This window comes from Eumetopias jubatus, unplaced genomic scaffold (genome assembly GCF_037043125.1).
Source record: "Eumetopias jubatus isolate StellerSeaLion01/CBP00866 unplaced genomic scaffold, mEumJub1_p1.0 scaffold_15, whole genome shotgun sequence".
Classification (NCBI taxonomy): domain Eukaryota; kingdom Metazoa; phylum Chordata; class Mammalia; order Carnivora; family Otariidae; genus Eumetopias; species Eumetopias jubatus.
The window spans coordinates 71,850,993-71,868,283 of record NW_028274821.1 but is presented as its reverse complement, the minus strand read 5'-3'; the positions used below and the strand labels follow the sequence as shown (position 1 = coordinate 71,868,283).

General features: G+C 45.2%; 1 protein-coding gene across 1 annotated transcript in view; it reads right to left on the bottom strand.

The window, feature by feature from the left end:
• Positions 1-351: 351 nt before the first annotated feature.
• LOC114213476 (paralemmin-1) overlaps positions 352-17,291 on the bottom strand; it is a 91,271-nt gene continuing 74,331 nt past the window's right edge. Inside the window, exons 8-10 of the mRNA XM_088018818.1 lie at positions 16,970-16,991; positions 11,318-11,419; positions 352-1,091 (exon numbers count right to left, since the gene is read on the bottom strand). Of these exons, the coding sequence (XP_087874944.1) occupies positions 352-1,091; positions 11,318-11,419; positions 16,970-16,991 (864 nt within the window). The remainder of the gene's footprint in view (positions 1,092-11,317; positions 11,420-16,969; positions 16,992-17,291) is intronic.

The following is a 17,291-nucleotide window of genomic DNA, read 5'->3' as shown; positions in this document are numbered from 1 at the left end:
GTTCAATTCCAGTCAAGTGAATTAAGGCTACTATAGAACGGGCTGATGTGAAGAGTCCATTCCAATTGAGCAGTAAGAAACTGATTCACTCTTGAAGACACAAGGAAAGGTTTAGAGGAAAAGCAAGTTCTTGGAAAGATTGAAGCACACACATGCACGTTGTCTCTCAGGTGAGGAAACTGGAGAAAAATGAAAGGGGGAGAAAAATAAGAGAGACCCAAGCAATCCAACTGCAAGGCAAAGCAGGTGTTTGCTTCCAGTTCACAGTATTGCAGTTAGTGGTACAGTGAGGTCTACGGAAGTGGTAGAGAGCCCAGAGGCTGCCCAGAAGAAAAGGGAAGAAAGAAGTGGTCACATGACAACACAGCATTGACAGCGCTTTTTCTTTTGGGTACCTGGGGCTGGCTCTGTGGCCAGGCTCTCTTCCTTTCCTTCTGGGGATGAGGGCTCTGTGGTGTCTGAGACTGGCCTCCCGGACACAAGCTCAGCTGCATTCCCATCGATGGTGGACACGTCTGTCACTGTCTTCTCCCTCAATGACTTCTCATCGTCTTCGTCAATGAGGACCAATTCCGCCTTGATGGTCTCATCATAGCCTAGCACCTTCTTCGTCTCCTCTTCATCCTCGATATTTTGGTACCCCATGAAAATCATGGTGACTGGTTGATCCAAGTTGGCCTCGGGCCCTTCAGAGCTGGGGGCTTGGGGCTGCTGCCCTGGGGTCCCAGAAGAATGATCTTTCCTAGACTTATGTACCATTTCTAACTTGGCTTCTTTGCAGAGCATGTGTTCCTTCGGGTGGCCGAGGCTCCCGTCTGCAATCACAGTTCTTTCTGACACGTGCCCTCCTCTGAAGCTTGATTGTCCAGCCTTCTGAATAAGCGCTTCTACATCCTTTGAGCTTAACTTGTGCACTCCATTTTCTACCACAGTGCCTCCTGAGTGCACCTCATATACTACTTTGGTACCGTCATCATAGACTTTGACTCCTCTCTGATGGACCCCCTCTGGGCCAATGGTGGATGCAGAGAGAATCTTGGTCTCTCCTGTTTGTTTGTCTTTCTCCACATTAATTTCCATGGCGTACACAGCTTGAATGAAAACAAGAGAAAGGAAGTGCATGTTACAACAAAAAAAGCCAGTGAATGGTTAATTGCCAAACAGACAAAAAAAAAAAAAAAAGGGTTTGTGCCCTTTCTAGTCTAACTGCCAAGCATCTTGAGTGTTAGAGTGAGTGCACAGTGTGGACAGAGGTGGTTATATATGTGTTTTAACACAGCAGCTTAATGCACTGGGAAACCAGATGTACAGAGTTACCATATCTCAGTGGCACTTATACTTTTAAGGAAGATCTGCTAACGTAAGACCACAAGCGACTGTGTAGATCCAGTGTAATGAATTCCAGGGAGGCTGGCAACATGCAAGTTTATTTTGATTGACAGCTTACCCTAGGCTTATAGACAATTTTTAAGGTCTTGGCTAAGAAGTATTGTAATTCCAAAATCTTAAATCTTTTTTTTTTTTTTAACTCTTTCACTAAGCGTTCTACTGTTTTTTTCTGCATTTCCTTTTACTGTGAATGGAAAATATGCAAAGGATTTTGCAGGTGGGGCGTGGCTATTCTTCACTGTACTGTAAACTAGGCTGTTTGCAGGAACTGAAGTTACAAAAGCAGTCAGGTTACATGCTCTGAGAGTACTTCGATCACTGAGCTAGGTTTCTGAAACAAGAACTAGAAAAAGAACAAGACGGAGGTAGTAGCATCCCATGGCACTGGAATTTGAGGATGATGATCACAGAAGGCCTCTTTCTTCAGCCATGCACACAGCGCCAAGTCCTCGTGACTGCCCCACACCGTCTTTCTCCTCGATCGCCTTCTCTCTCTTCCACTGCCACTACTCAATCTGTGACACTATTTCTGCTTCCCTAGATTATGGTAAGGGCTTCCTGCCAGCGATCCCCATCCAGACTAACCCTCTCCAACTCATCCCAAATCCTGCTACCAACCTGGCTTCCTAAGGACCTGCTCTCTTCTGTTCTATAGTCTTATGTGACACTCCATCCTCTCCGATCCGTTACCTCCGAGGCTCCCTGCGAGGCACACATTCTGGATGCTAGGACACTGAGCGTGGGTCCCAGGAAGCCAGCTGTCCCCAGGCACGCTTTCCCTGGATGATCCATGGATTACATCAACCCCCACAACTTCAACACTGAACTCAGAAGTGGTCACATAACAACACAGCATCGACAGCTCTTTTTCTTTTGGGTACCTGGGGCTGGCTCTGTGGTCAGGCTCTCTTCCTTTCCTTCTGGGGATGAGGTCTCTAAAAATTCCCCCCTAGTCTTCTTGGTTTTAAATAGTACCAGTACCACATAGTCTCTCAAGCGAGAAGCCTCAGAACCACACCTGATTTGTCCTTTTCTTCTTAATTTCTTCCACAGCCAAACAACTGTTGTGAGCTACTAATTCCATTTCAGACCTCTCCCCATGCACCTCCTCACCGTTGCCTTGGGCCAGGCCCCCTTCTGCTCTCTGCACAACAGCTCTGCCTCAGTCCCACCTGCCGCTTCTCAGAGTAGGGGCAAAGGTAGCCCAAGGCTTGTTTTGAAAATATTATAAAAAGGAAATGGGAGGGAGGGAGGGAGGAGGGAAGGAAGGAAGGGAGGGAGGAAGGAAGGGAGGAAGAAAGGAAGGAAGGAAGGAAGGAAGGAAGGAAGGAAGGAAGGAAGGAAGGAAGGAAGGAAGGAAAGGCAATTTAAGAAAGAGAAAAGGAAAAAGAAAAAAAACAAGAACAGGTGACAGAGACCATACGTGGTCTGCTCTAAAATATTCACAGTCAGGCCATTTATAGAAAAGTCTGCGGACCCTGCTAGCCTGTGCCCCACCCGCCCACAGAACCTTCTTCACAAACCCTCTGTGGGTTCCTGTGTCTGTATAGGAGAAACGCCAAACTTCTTAGCTTGGCATATAATTCCTTGGGAATTTGTCTGCAACTTCCCTTCTAGGCTTGTCTCTCAGTCCCTCATTCCATGTACACTCCAACCATAGCAAACTTTGCACTATTCCCAGAACTCAGCATCCTTCCCTGCCTGGCCTGCCTTTCCCATGGGGGCATCTCAGGTTATCATTGCCTTTGAGTCCCTACCTCTTTCTGAATAACTACACGTTCCCCCAGTGTGTTAAGAAGATCCAAATGATCATTTCAACTGCTCCCCTTTTCTTTAGCATAATCAAATAACACCATCCCACACCTAAACATTTCCTGCTTCTCAGATTCCCTTCTCATGAACTGGCCTTCTTTTGAGAGTTTCTATCCATCCAAATATGACCTATCCATCAATGCCCAGTCAGCTCCCCACTTCCAGAAGGTTTCTTTGACCCTTCCATCTCTAAGTCTTCTCTCTCTTCTTAAGGCTCTCTGAACATTTCTAAACCTCTCTGAAGGCACTTAACACTTTCCACTCAGAAGTATAATTATTTGTGGGAATGTTTCATTAGCTCCATGGATCTTTAGGATCCCTAAAGGCTGGTTTTTTGCCGGACATCTTTCTACCATTTCCCCACCCCACCAGCACCTACCTTAGAGCCTTTTGCATACACGGTACCTGATATACAAATACCTGTGAAACAAATACTACTAATTGAAAATTCTATTTTGGCTGCCTTAATCTAGTCACAAAGACTTTGTATAACATGACACCAATGAAAAGGTACACACAGTAATTAATGTTTGAACTGGTTAGAAAAACAGCAATGATACTATTCCATCTGCTTGGGTAACAAGATACAGTCTGTTCACAGTTAACACTTAACTAAAAAGATGGTGAAGCCAGATCCAATGCTTGATTTTCCTCATGTCCATTTTGAAAGTTTCACTTATTCAGCACAAAGCTCTTGAGTTTCTTTCAGTGACATAGTGAGAGGCCAACCGATATTTGTCATGGAAGTACATGGGCTCACACAAGGATGGTGATGTCAAGAGAAATATTTGTCTCAGTTAGTTCCTGATTTCCCACCAAGTGTGTCACCAGAGAAACGGAATAGGCATTTAAAATTGTGCGTGGACTCCAAAGCCTGCTCTTTAAATACTACCCTTACATTAAAAAGCACAGATTTGGGTTAAAATATTATGTCCTGTCACTATTAAAACACTCCTGGGACATATTTATAAATAAGGGTGATACTAATGATTGCCAGTTATAGGTACAATATCTAATTATCCCCCAAGGATCCAGTAATATGTGAATAAAACGACACATTGATCTGTAATCAATACAGAATATGGAACAAAACACTTCTATTTTTAGATCCATAGGTGATCGGGTACAAATTATTAACATGGGAGTCTTTAGAGATGTCCGTCTTCTTTTGCCCACCAATGAGGATGCTGTCATTGTTCGTCCAGTTTTCCTCTCTCCACCACCCTAACCCCCAACCCTCATTTTGTCTTTGCCGGTTTCCCGAATCAGAGACGAGACAGAAAGGAGGATGAGGAGGAGTTCTGTGCTAGAACAGCTGAGTGGATGCACACAAAAAGGAGTTGAGAAACAAGGAGTTCAGTAGGAGAGAGCGTAAAAGCTGTGTGGGATATGGATGGAGAGAGAACATTTTTGTGGTGGTGGACGGGATATGGGGAGTAAAGAAAAGGTCATGTGAGAAGTGCTTCCGGGTGGGGATATGAATTGGAGTCCTTTTAATATCCCTCAGGAAAAATAGGTAAAGAACAGAGTTCCTTTTTAGTGTTTTGGTTTTTTTGTGTGATTTTAAACCATATTTTGTTAAATGTAACATGGCTCTGGGACTGAACCACATGTGGCATGGTTTCGTTAGGGTGACATATTCGTATTTATATTTACATGTTGTACACTGCTCTTTCAATATTTCTAGAATATGGGATAGAACATCACAGGACATTTTGACAATAAAATAAGCCTAAATATATTATGCCATAAAATACAACATCCATCCATATTTTTCCCCCAGATAAAACAAGCCTTCAAAGCAAAACGGATTTGTAACAGATTTCATCAGGGTCTGGCCTCACATGCTTTATCAACATCTACTCTCCTCTCTAGGAAGGGATACTTGGGTGAACACTTTGAGAAGCTCTTACTTAACACAAAGGCAATATTTAGACTTCATGGATACACATATGAGAATGTTATCAGACACTCAGAAAGCCACACAGGAGGTGTGAACATTTATCTTAAATATGCAGTTTACGAATAAGCATTTTTATTTTGCTCCAGTTCTCAGCCAATAATATTTCAAATGTGAAGCAGGGTGGATATGAACCAGTGGGAAAATGAGACTTACATTTTAAATTCAACACTTTATTTTTGATGCATGCACACAATTCAAAAAAATCCTCCTGCTTTTTACTGCTGCCAAGTGGTATTTACCAAAGGTCTCTCACCTACGTCATGCTCTCGTGTCTAAGCACAAAAAATACTCCCCTCTCTTCCCTCAAGCTTCCCCTGGCCACATGGGATACACTACAATCTGCGTAGTGAGGAGGGGCCAGTGCTCAGCTTACTGAGAAAGAGTGAGGAAGGGGTGCTGCTGAAGAGAGGGGGTTTTCTGGGGAGCCCTTGGAAGAGATTTTGAGACATACAGGAACGTATATGAAGAAAAGCTCTCTGAAATTTCCTCCCTTGAGGAAATTTCTGGAGGCAGAAAAGAAAGAAAGGAGACAGTCTGACGGAAGTCCCAATGACAGGATAACTGAAATTTGGTAGTTTTTACAAAACGATATATTTAATTACTGATTCCCCAACATGACATACTGATGACAATACGGTTGGAAGGTATAAAGCATTTTTGCTATTCTTTCCAAGAACCTAGACAGGGGAGTAGATGTTCATGATGTCAGTGAAGAATAAGAAACGAAGTAGTGAGTTTTGCAATGAATACAAATGAATGATGGAATTGGTGCTTTGATATTGGGCTTCTGTGTTTGGTTTACTAGGTCCTTGCCCCGCCCCCCCCCGCCCCCCCGCCCGCCATAACCCTCTCTCAATAAGGAGAACCTTAAAGAAACAGAGGCAGTCTAATGGGGATTGATAATCCTAGGCTCTAGGTTCTGAAAACAGCCAGGTGTGGATTAGATGGGAGGCCTCTGGGATAGATACTTGCCTAGAAACCAGGGTGAGGGCAGGCGGTGAAGCTAGTGGGGTCCGGTACACTGCAGAGCCCAGAGACATGGGTCTGAGCAGCAGAGAATGCTTGATTCTGGTGCAAGTTTTTGTCAGCGGTTCTAGGTACTCTCTTGTTCCCTGTTCCCTTCAGCTTTGGTAAAGAGAAGGCAGCTGTCCAGGCTCTAAGGAGCCTAGGGAAGAGGAAAGAATCACACCTGACACAAGTGAGGGGCGGGGAGACCAACCACATGATTCCATTTCAGAATCAAGCCAAGAGCAGACCAAACAAGACACTGCGTTCTCTGAAGACAGAAAATTCAATCACGTTCAATCCTTGACTCTGGCTTCTAGCAGCTCACTTGCTTTGACTCAACTGTGATCAGTGAGAAGAGGTAGAAGGCTGAAGGTCCACATGTAAAATATAAAATGACACAGCCCACTGTCATTAGTCAGTATGATGGGAGGTGTCAGAGAGAGAGAGGAAGACAGTGGGTCTGAATTCCTTTTTCAGATGACACACCATCTTTGGATCTCACTTTTCCCATTGGTACAAGGAAGAGTATCCACCTTTGATATCTTCTGGTGCTGTGCACAGCCTATGTGGCTTATGACCCAATGATGTGTAAAGTACATTAGGAGGGCAGGAGACAGCCAAATCATGACTATCACTGCAATATAATGAACATCCAGTAGCTGGCATCACACCAGGAATGTGGAAGAGAAACAATGCACATGCTTGGCTTATTCAATGAACATATATACGTGTGATCATTTCCCTTTGGGCATATGAGTATGCATATACATATATGCTTACACCTTCTCTTGAGGATGGAAATATAAACTTGGCTGCTGTGATGGCAGTAACAATGCAAGGCAGGAAATTAATTCAGAGTGGATCTTCCCTCTCATCCCAGCAGTTAAGCAATCTCTAACTTCAAAAACCAGTCATCACAAATTTCTTGGAATAATTGTTTTCCCAGGACACCTTAGTACTAACAGAAATAAGTCTGCAAAGGTGTGATGTCATGGCTAACAAGAGCAAAAGCCAACTTCACATATCTGATTTTGCTTCCACCTTCTTGGTCAAGAGGACAGTTTTCAGTCTGAAAAGTTCCAGAAAGAATACTGCTAAGATGGAAGTGAAGCCCGGATGAGTGGAGAAGATCAGAAAATAATGAATCACCCAGGGATATAAATGCTCTCAGTGCTTTGGACCCAGGAATCAGTTCCCTTATTGATATATTTGTCTCAAGAATCTTGTACGCTGGGAAAGGTGCTAGAAGCAGACACCTGAAGTTCTGATTTAAAAAAAAAAATAAGAAGGAAGGAATTACATAAACTATGTAGAAGTAGCTTGACAACTTGGCTGGCTAAATTCTAAAGTTCATTTTCAAAGAGCAGAGACCACCAAGAACCAGGAAGGATTCATCAGGCAGAAGGTATACAGATGAATTTCATTTTCTTTTTGTTCAAGTTCTTGAGGCAATTTAGGCAAAGCCAGAGATAAAGCACATCTGGATCATCACTAAGTCCCTTATATTCCTGTGGACAAGACAGAAACATGTGCCTCGGGTGTCAAGACAATTGCCAGAACTTGTTCCTCATTAAATGATCATGTCCCATAGGTGCCTATTTAGGGTTCTCAAGGGCCAGGAGACCCCAAAAGTGTGTCACAGCCCTCCGACTTTGGTTCCAATGGTGCAATGTTTTCACCAATGAAATGATGAAAAATAATAGAACCTTGCTTTTCAGATCCGAGATGATACTAAATTGAGAAGAAAAGCAAGGCTGTGAGGTGCTACCATCAATAGCTATAAAAATCCCAACAATAGAGAAGAGCGTTTCCTATTTTCAAAACTGTGAAACCCTTTATTCAGATGGAATTCTGATGCAGAAATACAATACATAAACCCGAGGACAGGGGAGCTGCTGTGTCTGAAATGGGAGAGAAAACCTGAGGCCTGACTACCAAATCCCTTTACACCATTGCCCTCCCCACCTTTCACAGATGCTCCTCAGTGACCCCATGGGGCCCTGACACTTACAAGGGACAATCTATCAAGAAGAAATTCAACAGTCACATCAAATCTACAAAGGGCAGAAAGGTACATAGCTCATTCTTACTTTTGCCTTTTGAGATTAAGAAATAAAGAAGTTTGTAGGTTCTCTGAACAGGGGAAGCAGTATGTGCACAACTAGGGAAAACAGACTGCGTCTTTCAGTGGAAATGATTCTGGAACAATGACTACACTGGATCAAGGGAATGAGGTTGAGGAGTGGCATATGTCAAATGACTCTGAGGCTTTACTTTAGAACCTGAAGCTGAAGGGCCATGGCACCAGAAGAGTGAGTCACATGGTCTTCGAATTCTCGATCTGCTCTGGGGGGAGATCAGCGCACCCCAGAGTACATGGAATAGCTCTCAGCACTGCACTTCAGGGAGATAAGAGACAAAGTGGGGAGTGTTCAGTTGGGAGGGACAAGGATGGTAGAGGGTGTCTCAAAGCAATGTCATTATTTTGGGACAGCTGAAGAGACTGGGGCTGTGGATATTAAGGGGATGCAGAGTGGGGATCTGGGAAAGACCAGAAATGATAGTCATTTTCAAGTAGTTAAAGGGAAATCAACTTTGGCTTGTTCCAAGTGGCTCCAGGGGGCAGGATAAGGACTGATGGGTGGAAGATGGAGGCAGACATCGGAGGAAGGACTTTCCAATGGTCAGTACCAATTAGACAGAGTGGGCCTCCTGGAGGGTCATGAAGCTCCAATCACAGAGTTGTGTGACTGAGGCCTGGGGACCTGTTTGCAAGGCTGCTAAAGCCTGGCTTCATGTTTGATTGGAATAGATGCCTCCTAATTCTAAAAGCAAGGGTGCTAAATAAATTCCCATTTATATAGAATCCTAAACCTACCAAACTCCAAACAACCAGAATATTTGTCATAATACTGAGAAATAACAAGTGACATTTATTAAAATGGTCCCAAGGAGTGCCTGGGTGGCTGAGTTGGTTGAACGTCTGACTCTTGATTTCAGCTTGGGTCATGATCGCAGGGTCCTGGAATCAAACCCTCCATCAGGCTCCATGCTCAGCATGGAGTCTGCTTGTCCCTCTCCCTCTGCTCCTCCTCCTGCTCTCTTTCTCTCACTCTCTCTTTCAAATAAATAAATAAAATCTTTAAAAAAATAAAATTGAAAAAATAAAATGGCCCTGAGATTGTGCAAATTTCCAAAAGGATGTTCATAAAGCAAGATGGATCACGTCTAGGAGAAAGGATTCTAGTGGAGAGTGCCATTATTGGGTATGCTATCCATGCTCTGTGTAATCACTGTTGGCCATAACTGGTAATGAATCTGGACACCCCATTCCAAAAACAGTCTAGACAAAGGAGTTAACCACATCAAATGCGATTCCTTCCAGAACTCTGTGTGTATGTATTTCCATAGTTAGATACATCTATGCAAATCAGTTCTTCAGTAATAAACAAAAGTACACATCAACTTATTTTTGAAGATTCCGATCACATAATACTTTTTCGAAAATGCATTTGCCACCTTCAACTATGAAGGATGCTAGGTTGCGATAGTGCCTGCATTCCCACACGCCCAGCACTGCCATCACGTTAACATTTATTCTTGCCCATTACACTCCTTGACTATCAATGCTGCTCAAACCCTTTTTATACCCCTTAAAAATGAGTTGTCACACCGTCCCTATCTTCTCCCGGAGCTGATCCATTAGTTGGATCATATCACATGTCCTGTAAGTTCCAGGAACCTATCGTGGAGAGGGGCCGGGAAGCTGGTTACCCATGCTTATCAGGAACTATCAGCACCCAGATGTCTAATAACCAGCGGAGGGTGTGTGACTGTTGAACGGCTATCACCCTAGTTGACCTCAGAAGTGCTCCCTGGAGCACAGAAGAGCTTGCAGCTTAAGCCTCTGCCAGTGATTCTTCAGCTACACAGCTGCAGGCTCCAAGAACTGCTTTCTTGGTCCAGGGACACGTGAACCTGGCCAGGGTCTGACCAGACACCACTTAGGTCCCACCCAATTCTAGAACTCCGTGAGTCAGTATGCAAAAGTAACACGCTAAGATGTTTACGGAGATACCCAGCAGATATTTTATCAGTGCGCACGTCGACCATGTCAACACTTACTTGCCATTTTATGGTATGTTTACATGAAAAGAAGGAGGGATTATTTGCTTCACAAGATATTCAGTTTGGCCTATATAAATGATTTCTTCTGTCTTAAAAGCCCATGAGTATTTTGTTTTATGCAAAGTGTCATTATGTGATTTATTTTAGACATAAACTTATCTAGATTATGTAAAACAGAATCGGATGTGCCTGTTTGAGTTCACCTACATTGTCACTAACTGCGCAACCTTGGCAAATCATTTTTTCATTTGACCCCTGGCCCTCAGTGCATTTCTGTGTAGAGTAAAAGGATTGGTTTAGAGATTGATTTTTCATGTCCACCCAGTTCTGATTTCTGAGGCACATTCATATTGAACAGAGCAAAGCATAGTTCTCTATAGACTTTATACTCGTAAATGTATTGTTTTTTAAAATCCACCATTTTTTTTGATTTTATTGATTTTTTAAATCCACCAAAAACTTTAGCAAGAAACATATGTTCTTTAAATTGCTAGTTCCCCCCCCACCAAATATACCACAGTAGCTCAGAAATAATTCCAGAAATGGGAAGACTTGGAAATATATATTTATAATATATAAGCAGCTTGATTCCCAAAGGAGTTGGCAACATACTCATATACTTTTGAAAATAATTCTCCCCCAGCTTCCATCATAGCTTATTTGATCTTGTACATTTCCAATATGGAAAATAAAAACCCCTGGAGGCAGAGTACAGATTAACTTTGAGAATAAGGAGCGATATAAAGACCATAAACACGAGAGACAGACCCCACTAAAGGCAGGGGGGGCGGAAATGCTCTATGATTTTCTCAATATTCCCTCCTATTCAGTCCTTAATTACTCATCAGGGCCTAGTACCTGCATCCATGGCCACTGCAAATTCTATGTCTGAGGCTGGGCTGAGGACAGGGCCCCCAATGGAAGGCCATCTGGGCATCCCTTATTATTAAAGCTCAGAGAAATGCAGGCCCCGTGGCCAGTCCTGGCATCAAAACCAAATAGCTCCCCAGGACTTACCAGCGGCTCTGCTAGTCCTGTCCTGCCCAGGTGATGGTTCTGCTGTTCGTGAACAGAGGATTGGCAGGTCGGGGAGCTGGGAGGAAATGTAATTTACTGCATCTGGTAGCAGAGAACAGGGAATACAATTAGGCAGAGTGTCGGGAGGCCCAATGGGTTCACTGCCGAAACAGCAGCTTGTCTGCCCTACATAATGGACCTCAGAGGCGGCCACTGAACAAGAGGATCAGTGTAAACAAAGACAAGCATTTGCCCAGTGACTGGTATTCAGCAGAGTAGCTGAGGTAGGAGGGATCCTGGCCAGAGAGCTCAAGCCCCAGGACTGCTCTATGTATTAAAAGATTCATCAGAAAGCTCTAGATTCTAAGAGTACAATGAGTTCAGGGGGGAAAGGGGGATGGGCTAATGAGAGCCATTATCAACTTGGTAGGATTGACCAAACATGGGACATCAAACTAGAAATATGCCTTCAACAGTAGTGAAAAATAGATTTGGGGCTCAAAACTTGAACTGGAAATGTAGCTTCGGGTGCCTGATTCATTCAGAAGACCTATTTTATAAACATTAAGAAAAAAAAAAGCTCCCCAAACCCTAGAATTTATCCCACAATTTTAATACTTCAAGTTGGTGTTTCAGCCAGAAAATCCTGAGATTCCAAATAACAACAGCCAATGAATTCACCATTAGCCCAGTTGCAGGAAATGCAGCTGAGCAAAGCAGGGAGACCAGCTCCACTTGGGAAAATAGTCTGACAAGCCCATTCAGGGAGGTGAGACCCTCTGGGCATGAACCTCAGCAGGCGTGTCAAAGTGTCAAAGGAGAGGAGGAAACCACTGGGGTGAGACAAGGAGAAGAGTCTGTGTATCCCCCAGAGAAAAATGGGAAAGCGAAGGCAAGAACATTCTAGAAAGCTTTGTAATGTGATTCCTTCCTTGTGTCACGACGATGTTCCAGTGGCAATCCTGGAATGCCAATCACTCCTCGATGAGACATCGAGCTGCTTCCTGCACATCTCCACTGAATCTCTCCCAATCACCTCAGACTCAACATGTCCCAAAGGGCACTCTCATCTGTGCTCATCCGCTGCCTCTCCCTACCTCAGCTCATTGGTGCCACAATTCACCCGGGATCCCGGGTAGCACCCTGAATGCCCCCTCTCGATACCAGGTCAGCCCCTAGCCTCCACCTCCTCCACATCTCTTACATCCGTCCCATCCTCTCCATTGACATCGCCTTAGTTCTGTTAGGTTTCTTTTTTCTTTTTTAAATTTCATGCTGGAGAGGACCCAGACACTAGATTAGGATGAGGATTAGGATTAGTTCAGTTCTGCACCGACTAGACAATTTGCTGACTTGCATGTGAATGTCAACAATCCAGAATGTGCTGATATTGGACCGTTATGTTTTTAGGAACACACTCTGGGGCTGGGGGTGGGTGGGTGGGGTTTCACTAAGGGAATGGATTTTTCCATATCAACCACTGGGGGAGAAGGAACAGGAAATCAGGAGTAGGCAGTCAGGCCTTTGGCCATGGTGAGGTTCAAGAGACCATCTCTCTCTGGGGCCTTGTGTGTGTTGGAGGGTGGGTCCCGGGTCAGGCAGACATGGTAGAGGGTCCTCTGCTGCAAGGGAGGAAACTGGGCCTTTGAGATGATGGGGGGCGTGGATTGGGAGACAGCCATGAAGCAGCCTATCAGGCCCCCTAAAGATGGTCTTGGTTTGAGTCAAGGGTTCCGAGTGTGGCCACATGTTTAATGTTGTACATTATTCTCTCTTATTCCTGAACTTTAGGTTACTCTCATCATGGGGAGCTGTGAACAGAGTCCGGGCCCCAAAGCCACACAACACAGGACCAGAAGAGAGCAGAGGCTTGAGATGCGCTGCTCCTGAGGGTCTAAGAACAGACTGCTGACAGTGGCCCAGGGGAAGATTTGAGCGGCACTGTGGGGTGAGACAGTGTAGGGGGGACAAGAGATGACCAGGAGAGATTTGCAGAGCTTCTGAGTTTACCCTGAGGATCTCTAGAAATCTGTGGAATGAGATCTTGGTAAATTTGATTTTCTGCTTTCAAATGAGATGAAGGTTCAAACCATTAAGACCAGGTGGGGACTCCCAGACTGGCCTCCTGTATGTCTATACGTTCTATGCTAAATAGAGAATTTCTGGGGCATCTGATACTGAAAGTTTTAGCAGCCAGAAACAAAAAGCACTTGCTAGCAGGGGCATCTGCCTCAGAAAGAGCACAGGATCCCGGTGCTTCTGCCTCAGCCTTCCCCAGAAGGTGGCTCCCTGCCCAGTGGGGGTGGGGGTGGCATCCCCCTCCCTGGTGTTCTCTGGCTACAAGCTTGAGGACTGCAGCTCTTGGAAGGCTGGGATCACATACTCCAGCTGAGATGAGGGAGTGGCGAGGAGTGGGGCTCAGAAGGAGGACCGGGCAGCCAGCCCCCTCCATATAGCAGGAAGTATTCCACACAAAGCTATGCAGCCGGGAGGTGGCCGACAGAACAACACCAGGAATAATTAACGGGGCCTCAAAAGCCTCCATGGGAAGAATTTCTTCACATGGCCTCAGTCAGTAACCTGCCCTCTTCCTGTCAAAGTTGGGGGGGGGTGTCTGTGGTCAGAGAAGGCAGGGAACGGTCATTGCCAGGGTAGGCCTGTAAGATGAGTGCCCCTTGTTAGTCCCAGCACTGCTGAAATATTTACTGTGACTGTGACGGACGTGCATAGCCTGAGCTAGAGAAACAAAGCGGATGAACACTCTCCGGAACGCATGACTTGGGGGCACCTGAAAACACACTGAGATTTCCCAGCAATGGCTATGAAGGAGTTGATATGGGGATGGCTTCCGGCCACCGCCGCGAGACCAGGACGGGCTGGAAACCTAAGATCGGTATCGGACAGCAAGGGCGGAGACAGGCCCGGGACAACATCTTCCTTTGCCTGTTCCGGCCAATGGTTTCACCCCAGGTCCTTGGTGGGTAAAGACTACTTAGCGCAAGATATATACTACATGGAAACTACAGTTACACAAGACACTCTGCCTATTTAAGGCAGTAAAAACAACCCACCCCACTGATGAAGACTCTGCCATATAACAAGTGTGTCTATGGGGTGGGGAGGAAGAGAGGGGGGTCAGAATGTACAAGGCCAGGGACCTCTACTCAAGATTGGAATACATTGTTCTTGATGGCCAGGACTACCATGCAATCTGAAGCCATTGGTGATCTAGCAGTGCTGTACCTTTATGTCCTCTGACATGCATAGGGTGACATGCACAGGGACCTGACGTGGGGTCACCAGCAGCCATCTCCTTGGTACCTCATTAAACTAGGGATGTTTTTGCTGATTATCTGCAGCATCTTGTACAGTTATATAATCCTAGTTGGCCTTGGATTCTGTAATCAGCTTTTCAGAAGTGGGGTATTTTTCTCAAGGCGCTATTGTTCTAGAATACTTCCAGGTTAGTTCTTAGTAACAACAGGTGGTTGATTCTGAGAGGGTCTTGGCAACTTTGATATCGAGGGTCCTTTGAAACCAAAGAATGAGAAATTAATCAGATATTCCAGAGTCCCTCACCTGGATTTGCTTCAGCTTGTACTCTCAGACCACAGAGTGAGCTAAACATTGACAGCATTCTTAGAGGATGTATTGCCTCCTTCAAACTTCTTTCTTTGCCAGTAGATGTGGTGCAATGGAAAGCTCCACCCAGACTTAGGTATAACCAGAGATGGCAGGAATCATAACCACAGATAAGACCACAAAAACCTTTCCCTGGCCATTTCTTGGGATCCCTAAAATGTCTGCATCTTTGAGCCTGAGGTCACCTCTGTCAAAAAGTGACTGAGGACAGAGTCATCAGAGCAATTTTCTCTGCAGGCTCTTTTTAGTCACAATCAAGTTTCTTCCCACTTCCATGAACTGCTTAGGTGAAGGGATGCCAATTGTGGGAAGTGATGCAGGAGGAAATGAAAGAAGTTCACGTTGGGAAAATGAAAGATGCAGTGGCAAGGGTTTATCATCTGGCTTCCGTGTTGCTTGTTAACAAGTCATAGGCTATGTGGGTCTCCGCGCCCCACAGAGCCTTCCCAGAGACATGACATTCAGGCTCCTTCCCTTCCCTAATTATAGAGAAAAGTCTAGGAGAGATTCTGGTTTGAGAAAGAAGAGAGGAAAGAAAGAAGTAAAAGCACGAAAGGTCAATGTGTACCCTTCCAGGATGTAGGTGTCTGTGGGCCAATGACCCACAGCCCCATTCCAGCTTCACACTTACTGCATGGTTGCTGATTACGTCCCCTGCTTCGGGTCTTTCCTAGCACTAGGGAAGCCCACTATGCTTCCCATTCTGCCACCCTTTATTCCCCCAAAGAGGCAAGGCCACCTCCTCCATCCATGCTCTATCCCCAAAACACAGAACAAGAGCCCTGATTTGGCCACACCCTAGAGAAGGCTTTAGAATGTCATAGGTCCTCCACCTGGAGTCCCTGCTAGTTTGGCCCTGATTTGTCCCTGCCCACATGTGCTGGGAACATGAAGTTTACTTTACTACCTTCCCAAAGATCACCCGGGGGCCAAAAATCCAGATTCCCTGCCTTGTATTTGCTGGAAACCATCTTCCCCCACCAAATAAAATAAAATAAAATAAAATAAAACAACACAACACTTTTTTCTGGCTAAAGTCAGAATTATCCTTAGTGCAAATATCTTTGCTAATCCAGAAGAATACATCACCCATCACCCATCTCTGCATTTTTAAATCTTTGCCCTTATATTTGCAAATGACATTGGGAAAACACTGATGCCAACCTTTACTCTGGCTCCTGATCATCTTCATAGTTTAGAGGATGACCTTCTAAGAACCAGGAGAGCAGATGGCATCTGATCCTTCTGACAAGTCCTGGCCTTTTAAAGCAGGTCTAGTTGAGGACCATAGTGAAAGTGGGAATGGAGTGGTTTTCATGAGTTTGTAGCTTAAGTGAGGGGAGCAAGGTGAAGGACAAGAAGCACAAACCTCAAGTTCATTCCCATGAAATTCTCTCTTCCCACGTAAGGGAAGAGAGAACAGAAGCAAGACCCGCTCCTGCCAGGATGGGGTCAGGAAGCCAGGGCCCTGCTCCCACCCTTCATGGGTTCAAGGCCAACTCCGCCACACAGGGAGGGAGGTTCTGCCCAGCCTTGTTACCCTGGAAGGCTGGAGAAATAGCAGTTTTCTGATTCAGAGTGAAAACACAGCCTTAGAAAGATTTCCTAAACACGAGATGGCCTTCTGATGTGTGTCGCGACCTGGAGTCCTAGGCACAAATGGGCTCATTCTCGCCAGGGACCTGGTCCCAATGTCAGCACTCTAGGCAGAGCACCTTTCAAGAAAGGTCCAAGCAGTGAACCTTGAGGACCAAATGGGAAGGGAAGGAGCCAGGCCAACTGTGTAAGACTAAAAACGGTGAGTCGAGAAACCATCCTTGAAGAAGAGAGGCAGACAAGCCTGGGGACGTGCACTTCCTCAGGGCCCTGCACAGAGAGCTACTCCTTCTTTCTGATGACCTCACACACCAACACATCGCATCTCCCGGTGAACCTGTATTCGTGGAGCCCACTAAACTGACCGGGATAAGATTCTTCTATAGAATGGGGGCAGAGAGCTCTTCCACTTACCTCCATCCACATTGGAGAAGCTCTGTGGAAACAAAAGCAGGGCAGAGTGTCACTACACACGTGGGGGGACAATCCCTCATCCATCTAACCCGTCTCTCTCCCCCAGGTCCAGAATTTGACCGTTGTGGGTAAACCCAATGCTCTCCTTTCTTCTGGGAAATTTGTTTGGGATTCTGAAATTTAAGGGAATGTTTTATCATTCCCACCTCATACTGAATTTCTCCCAGGAGGGATTTACGTCGGTTATCCAGCAAATTACCCTCGGCTGTGTTGGAGAAGTGACATCTGAAAATCCCATCTTAAAATTAATTTGGTTGGATTG